Genomic DNA, 8,764 nt, shown 5'->3' on the forward strand with positions numbered 1-8,764 from the left:
GGGTACTAAAATAACGTTCCCTATAAAGGAGAATCGCTATTCTAGCCCTAGTGCGGCCTCTACTAGCTCTTCCTTTTTTACAATTTTCATCCCCAAACAATATATGTAACGTGATACCTAAAACTAATTTAGTTGATTTTATTTACAAGCATTAATCACTTAGGAATTACATTGCAAAGTCGTTATTCTTTATTTAATTCAAATTCGTGAAAGGAGCAAAAGTACACAAGATTCGCCTTGGCTTAGTTGATCAATCAATCAATTAATTGTTCAATTCTAATATTATTTAACACAAGATACTATGTGGAATTGATTAATTAAATGTTTGTTTAAAGTGATCAAACAACACTATTTATTCAATTAAAGTTATTTAAACAATAAAGGAAAAGTGATTTATCTAAGTGCTCAGGAAACTAATCGTTCTTCTTTTATGTTAAATCTCTGTTTAATGTGTTTATGAACTTTCTTTCTTCTTTGTACCTCCAAGGACTTCAATGGATTCAGTTAGGTTTGGAAAGTATTTGGGAAGAGAGAAGAAAAAGTAGTATGATAGTAAGAGAAGTTGAGAGATTAGGGTTTTGAGAATACTTGGGTTTTAATTAAAATTTTTCTGTCCGTTTAGAGATGAACGAATACTCCTACTTATAGGCGTCGGAATCTAGGTTTAGGGTTTTAGAGTCGCGGCTTCAGGTGGCGCATGCAACTCTCTGAGTCGCGCTGGGTGCCGCGCGCAACTTATTGAGTTGTGCTGGTTTGCGGTTTGCCTTATACGAAAACGCGTTTTTCAAACTTCCATAACTTTTGATTGCAGAGTTGGATTAATACATGTGAGATATAATTGGAAAGCTATGAATGTCTACTTTCCAATTCCATTAGAATTAGGTTAAAATATGTTATGGATCAAAAGTTATGGCCGTTGGAGTGAAAGGGTATCGGTTTTAGGGCCCGGTTTAGTGTTTTGATCATAACTTCTTCGTTTTGGCTCGATATTGGGCTTATAATATACCGTTGGAAAGCTCTTTGAAAGGGCTATCCATCTTTATAGGCCTTTCATGGGAATTTGATGTTTGTTTTATCTATTTGGCTCGGTTTTCAACAATGTAGGTTCCATTGGATCCAATCATTGCATTTGCAGCATTTGGGTCCGTTATTAATCAAGTTTAAACATGTATGAACACTTTTTAGGCCTAATTAGTAATCGAAAAAGGATCTAAGATAAATTGGTCTCAAATATGGGTTTCAACTTACTTCATAATGAATTTCATAGTCCATAACACTTCAACTTTGATCTAACGTGAAGAACGGATTTTTGTAACATCATCGCACTTCCTTTCGAGACAAGAGGCCAAAAGTAGGTATCTACAATATTGAAGTGATATTACTTGACAATAATGATGTCATATATATATATATATATATATATATATATATATATATATATATATATATATATATATATATATATAATTATGTCATATGAAATAGAAACATATTACTTGAAAATAATGATGTCATATGATTATGTTTCATATGACATGATTATATTCAAATGACATCATTATTGTCGAGTAATTCCAAAATTTCAAAATAGAAACATAACTCATTCTTGGTACTTTATAGACATATTTATAGGTGTGTTACGGTTTCAAACCACCTTATATGACCTCGGGAGTCACCCCACGTATTTAGTTCAGTTTTCGAAAAAATGTCAAAAAATGACCCTAAATCGTGTATTATAGCCTTCAATTTTGGACAATTTTCACTTTTTAAGACCCGAAAATAAAAATTGTTGAGATGCTTCCCATGGACCCTAATACACCCCGAGAGTCCATTTGGGTGGGTAAAACCATCCAATATACTTTCAAACTGTCAATTTACCTGTTTACAACTTGCAACGATTTCATAAACTCGAGGGTACCACGGACATTTATGGAAACATATAATGATCATATATGGTTCCAAACAACATTATATGTCCCTAGGATGTATCCCCTGGTATCTCGAGACTTTTCGACACCGGGTCCCGAAACCTCCGAAATTGGCCAAAAAGCGTGTATTATAGCCTTCAATTTTGCCAATTTTTGACTTTTTTTTGACCCGGAAACAAAATTTGCCGAGAAGTTACCTATAGACCCTAATACCCTCTGGGAGTCCAATTGGGTGGGTGAAACCATCCAATTTGTCTTTAAGCATCCAATTTACCAGTTTCCGTACACGCCACTTGTATTGGCTATAAGCTTCCACGGGACCTTTATGTAGCCGACTTATGATTGTATATGGGTCCAAACAACATCATATGACCTTAGGATGCATCCCGTAAAATTCCGTGAATTTCTGACACCGAGTTCGGACATCTACTAAATTGCTCTGATTTCGTGTATAGCCTTCAAATTTGGCTTCCGTACATCATTTTTTCACTCGGCAAGATTATGCATCCAAGTACTTCCATGGGTTCCCAAAGGGCCTTGGGAGTCATGTATGATACCCGAAACCATCTCATTCATCCTTAATCACCATGTCTTAAGGCAACGATGACATACCCTCAAACGACAAAACTAGTTGTTTGTATGCCTTGTCCTTGGGTGCACATGTCACTTTGGTTTTGTCACTTGTCTCAATCCACTACATAGCATTTTTAAGCATATAAGAAGCAACGCTGACCTCGTTTTCCAAAATATAGGTGTTTTTAAGGAATAGGGTGGGGTTGGGGGGTGAGGGGGAGACGAATCGAAGAGACATAGGGATGAATCTCAGTGGATTGTGGAAGCAAGTCCACTCTGCCACTTACAATACCCTGTCGCGTATTTAAGTCGTCTGCAAAGGATTCAACCCGCCGCTTGGTAGGAATTGTATTTCAAGGCGGCTCTCACGGCGAATCCACCGCGCTTAGCCTACGACACGTGCCCTTGGAGGACGAAGCCCCTATTGTAGGACGACAATCGGGCAACGGGCACATGCGTCACTTCTGTCCCGGATTCTGACTTAGAGGCGTTCAATCATAATCTAACACACGGTAGCTTCGTGTCACTGGTTTTTCAACCAAGCGCAATGAGAAATTGTGTGAATCAACGGTTCCTCTCATACTAGGTTGAATTACCATTGCGACACTGTCATCAGTAGGGTAAAACTAACGTCTCTCACGTTCCTTATTGGTGGGTGAAGAATCCAACACTTGGTGAATTCTGCTTCACAATGATAGGAAGAGCCGACATCGAAGGATAAAAAAGCAACGTCGCTATGAACGCTTGGCTGCCACAAGCCATTTATCCCTGTGGTAACTTATTTGACACCTCTAGCTTTAAATTCAAAAGGTCTAAAGGATCGTTAGCCCACGCTTTTACGGTTCGTATTTGTACTGAAAATTAGAATTAAATGAGCTTTTACCCTTCTGTTCCTCACAAGATTTATGTTCTCGTTGAGCTCATCTTAGGACACCTGTGTTATCTTTTAATAGATGTGCCGCCCCAGCCAAACTCCCCATCTGACAATTTCCTCCGCCCGGATCAGCCCGCAAAGTGGACCTTAAGTCTAAAAGGAGGGCATTGCCCCGCTTCCGACTCACAGTAAAATAACGTTAAAAGTAGTATCCACTGAATATTTCGCTACTATTATTGGTTGAGAGTCTTGAGACCACAAATTGCATAGTGATCTCTGATCCTAAAATAAGTACCAAAAACCTACATGTATGTGTCTTGTGTAGCCTTATTGTGACATTTGCGACTTTAGGAAATTATAATAACTAAAAATTAGCCAATATTTAGGCGAACAAGGTTGAGGTAGGTGGCAAAAATACGCTCTAAGATAGCTTTAGAAGGATAATTTTATTAAAGAATGATCCAAGATACATACCCACAACAATGCAATTGATTACTAAATATTACATAAAGTAGAATTATAATTAAACCTAGTTACAATTGCAATTACATATTTGTACCATGATATAGAAACGTTTTAATCTTACTCCTCGTTAACTCAAGTTATTACGGGTTTCCAAACTTATTAATTTGCCTCAATTGTAATTACAATGACATGAATTGGTAGCCAGCCTTCTTAAGACGTTCACCATCGCAGCTTGGATGGAAAATACTGCATTCAAATTCAAAGGAAAACATTATATTATTAAGTAAGACAGAATTTTAGCATTTTTTGCACATATTGTGTAACTCGAACTAGTAACATGACAACTAAATATGAATGAAGATGGAAAAGTATGAGTTATTGAATCAAGATGTAATTGGGCCAAGATACTATTTGGGTCAAGCACAACGCAAATTTAGCCACACAAAAATGGCAACCCTAATCGGACTAGTTGGTCCGGATCATACATGATCAACTCTAGTGATACGATGTTATTACACAAACACCTAAATTTGAAAATAGAACAAGGTAAGAGTAAGGTTGAAGTACCTTGTTAATGAGAGAAAGGTAGTATGGCTTTACTTTCTCTACATCAACTCGAACTTTACTCTTGCTGTAAAGATCATATTTGCTGCACATAATCGATAAACACGAATTCAATCAATTAACCATTTAAAAAACAAAGCGATTGTAATATGAAATTTAATACAAAAATCGCGCTTATTTACTTGAAAACATGGAGCCATTTCAAGTTCTCCTTATCCTCATCATTCAACAAATGCATATATGCTCCAGATTTATGCAAAGCTGCAAATCCATTTAAATAACATTAACAAATCAACATAATAAAATTTAGTTCAACATAAATTAACCTTTATAAAAAATGCATAATTAAGAATTTATTTGACATTTGATCTTACCATAAAACGAGTGAAACCTAACTATGAACAGAGCTGCTGGAGGAAGAGTTGTACCATTTTCTTTAGCAACCTACAAATAAAATTATATATATTATAGTTATATTAATTAGACTATTTTATCAATTAGTATTATAATTAAAATTTAACTTTGTAATTAAAATGAAAATAGTAATTACCAGGTACATATAATCATCATGTCCCCAAGAAACCAGAACATTGTCTAAACCACATCCTTCAGAGTAAATACCACACTTGGTGTTATAAGCAGGGTTGTGATGATCGGGGTTTAACCCGAAATACTGTTCAATTACGAGTTTAAAAATGTGTTAGTGTATATAATTATGTGTATTGATAAATTAATATCAATTTGATTGATTATTTAGCTAAAATTAACCTTGTGGTGAACAATGGATTCATCAAACGCACATCCAACCGGGAACGTGTCGCCGACAACTGCCCATTGAGGAAGTTCTCCAAAGCTAGGATGAACAAGAACTTTTCCAAGATCTAAGAAAACATAAACATCAATTTTGTTAAGATATCAATTCAGTGACGCAATTTCTATTGTACACTTGAGTCGTTTAACGTTTTATGACACGTACACTCAATACAACACGTGCCTCAAACATGTATGTACGTGAGGACAATGTAATAATAATAATACACGTGTCCAAGTGTGTGCACTACTTGCCTCAACGTACCACATGTATGTGTACACGTCTTATATGCATACGTGTTGCTAATAATTAAATCCGGGTGTATAATAGACGTGATGTATGGAAATTAATATGAAAGTACAATTAAGTTAGCGTACCGTGAATAAGGGCAGTCAAGTGAAGCCAATCTTCATCAGGGTAGTCCTTCCTAATAGCTTCAGCAGTTTGGAGCAAATGCTCAATTTGAGGTTCATCCAAGTCAGGGTCACTTTCGTCCACAACTGTGTTTAAAAGTTCACAACACTCCCATATGCTCATTTCCACCTTGTCCAATTTACTATATTCCTCCCTCATTTTTTTCACCTACAATCCATATATTTGATTATTAATTTATACATATTTTCTTTAAAATTTTCAATTTTTTTTTTTATACTATAAACATTTGATTTACTCACTCCGTTTTAAATACTAGCTCCATTTTTATTTTTTGCACTATTTATTTGTCCTAGACTAATGTTTGTGATTTATGCCCCTAAATATATCAAAATTATTTCGTGTCACAAAAGAGATATATTTTTCATTGCTCGAAAGTGATATAATTTGTTATATACAAACAAGTGTACCGTACAATTGTACACCCGGTGTATATAACAATATATCCAAAAGCCGAAAGAAGGGATTTCTTTTGTAATTTTATTTTTTGACACAAGAAAGAAGGGAATTAAATTGTCTTACAAAGTCAACTGTTTGGTGTATATGGTTTTGCTTGTAGAATTCTTCAACAGCATTTCTCCTTTCACTTTCTGCGTCATAGTCTCTGTATATAAACAACGTTAAAACATGACTCAATTATTATTAAAATGATTATTGATCGTAATAATTTGATTAATAAAAACAGATAGGAAATAAGACCTGAAAGTGTTGCCAAAGGCATTGGTTTCGGGTGTCGAAAATCCGTTTTCTGAAACCAATTTGGATTCGGGCATTCTAAATCCAGCATCCAACACCAATTCATTGGTATCCTTGTTAATGTTTTTGATGTTTTCATCGATTCCTATTGCAAATTAAAAAATAAGTAAACAAAAAAGATAGAAATAAGATATAAGGTCTAACACAACAAGTTAATCATTTTATAAATTTAACCAACAATCGAATGATATTTACTACTCTCTTCGTTCTTTTTTGTTTCTCTGGTATATATTTTATGTCGTTTTCAATTTAATACTGTAATAATATTAAATATATCTTTGTGTGCGTATTTGATTGATGACAGGAGTATGTTTTAGTCATTCGCAATTTTTTTTTTTTTTTTGTTACATAAGACATAATAGTGGCCGGTGCGAAAAATACAAAACAAATGTCAATTTAACAAGTGGAGATTTGGTGTATTAGGCCAAATTGTTAATAAACTATATATAAGTATCTATTTGAAAGGCTGAAATCTCAAATCTTAGGCATTTGAGTGTGCTATATATTTATGAAAAACACTCGAAATACAGCCAAATGTAACTAGTAGGAATACCAAAATTCTAAAGAGCAAAAATTATGATAGTTGTGAATGACGCAAGGATTTAATAATTTTCTGAATTATAGATGAATTTCATGAAACTAAATTTATCCTGACCTTATGTCCCCTATAATAATGAAGGGTCAAAGACCGACAAATAATTTTAATATAGTGCGTGGTTTTGAAGGTTGAAGAGAGTTAAAAAGTGATAATGATGCATACGAAATTCAATTTAACAGAATTAGCTAACTTTTGTTGTGTCCGATACTTTCAAAAGAGAGGATCTCACAAAAGTTGAACAATTTAAAAAAAAAAAAAAAAAAAGAGAGAGAGAGAGAGAGAAAGGGTAAAAAAGGACCAAATGTAAAATTTAACGTACCAAAAACAGGCTCCTCGACAATTACAGTCATATTTGATAATGAAGCGAACACCAAAGAAGAATCAAAGAAAATTTTGAAGAACAAAAGACAAATTAAAAATTGGATTGAATGAAAGAGGAATACACAAAAAGTTAATGGAAAATGGATATGTTACATATGATTAGGGTTATGATATTTATAGTGAAAGTGGAGTCCTTGTTACAAATATAGAGACATAGTAAGTCCTTGCTTGAAAATTTGAAGATTTTGGATATTGTAGATTTATTACTATAAGTATCGTACAAATGTGTCCTTGGTAAAAATTTCAAGAGTTAGATTGTCCTTAATAACAAATAGCATGTTTTTGAATCTTCTTTAGCCTCTTTAGTTTTATGGATTGAAGTTTCCAACAAGCTGTCATCACCAACGCAGCATGCACTGGCTTTATCCACATGCCACACAAGCGCGTACGTTTTTGGGATTATATATATATATTTTTGGGTGTTCTAACCGGTACACCCTTTGGGCTAATTCGGATTCGGATCAATTCTGGGTGGTTAGATTTCAGTCCCCTTCCAATTGTTGTTGCGGAGGATTGAACACGGGTTCCTCTACCAAGTGTAGTCTCAATCACCACTACACCAACAACCAATTGGTATTATAATCCCACTTGGTTTATTTTCGAATTAAAATCATTTGTCCCATTTTTAGTGATATCTTATTTTTTATTTAAGATCAAAACTAATATTTAATCCTTTATTTAAGATCAAAACTAATATCTAATCCTTTATTTAAGATCAAAATTGATATTTTACCTAGTTTGTTCCAAATAAAATCTTCTATCCTATTTTTAATTGGTTGTTTGATTTATCTTGATCTTTCTAATATAAAATTTGTTATCCTGCAATTTATTTTAGAATGTAAAATATCATTAACGGTGTACTCACTAATTCAATAAATGGCAATACATATCATTTACTGCTAAATATTTTTGTAATCTTTATCTTAATAAATAATCGTATGACACGTACCATACCATATTAATTAAGGAATGGGAGAGATTGTTATATACACCCGAGTGTACTATACATCCATGAGTATTTGTTTTTATTTTGATGATTGTTTTTCATTTTATATAACAAATTCTTAAGGAGTGGTAATATGTAAATAAGAATATCATTATTTTTATTCCACGCGCTAATTAATAGACTAGAAAAGGCATGATTGGTTGAAATATAAGCAGGTGGAAAATAAAAATGTAATGTAGTATAGAAGCCTGAGTCAGCATTGCGTAGATATTTAGATATGATAAAAAAATATAGTCACAAATTCAACCAAGTTGACAAAGATTGTTGTAGGCATTGAGTCACTACCAACCGCCCAAAATTTTGGATTTTTTTTTTCTTTGAATGGTTTGGATTATTCGGAGTAATTTTAATGTATGAGAAATATTTAGAATCATAA

General features: G+C 33.7%; 1 protein-coding gene across 1 annotated transcript; it reads right to left on the reverse strand.

The window, feature by feature from the left end:
• Positions 1-3,802: 3,802 nt before the first annotated feature.
• LOC145634196 (inositol oxygenase 1-like) lies at positions 3,803-7,470 on the reverse strand. The gene is made up of 10 exons (XM_081685615.1): positions 7,321-7,470; positions 6,347-6,488; positions 6,170-6,251; positions 5,593-5,797; positions 5,173-5,285; positions 4,955-5,077; positions 4,779-4,848; positions 4,587-4,665; positions 4,408-4,489; positions 3,803-4,086 (listed from the first exon to the last, which is right to left on the reverse strand). The coding sequence occupies exons 1-10, from the start codon at positions 7,349-7,351 to the stop codon at positions 4,060-4,062; spliced, it is 954 nt and encodes a 317-aa protein (XP_081541741.1). The 5' UTR covers positions 7,352-7,470; the 3' UTR covers positions 3,803-4,059.
• Positions 7,471-8,764: the final 1,294 nt, after the last annotated feature.

Source organism: Chenopodium album, chromosome 6 (assembly GCF_948465745.1).
Source record: "Chenopodium album chromosome 6, dcCheAlbu1.1, whole genome shotgun sequence".
NCBI lineage: Eukaryota > Viridiplantae > Streptophyta > Magnoliopsida > Caryophyllales > Amaranthaceae > Chenopodium > Chenopodium album.

Bases quoted from the DNA above. Each gene is read 5' to 3' on its own strand.
- LOC145634196 (XM_081685615.1), bottom strand. From the start codon at position 7,351: ATGACTGTAATTGTCGAGGAGCCTGTTTTTG. The intron at 4,849-4,954 runs GTAATTACTATT...TTTTATTTGTAG, and splicing joins ATGATGATTATATGTACCTG to GTTGCTAAAGAAAATGGTAC. The intron at 4,490-4,586 runs GTAAATAAGCGC...GATTATGTGCAG, and splicing joins AAATGGCTCCATGTTTTCAA to CAAATATGATCTTTACAGCA.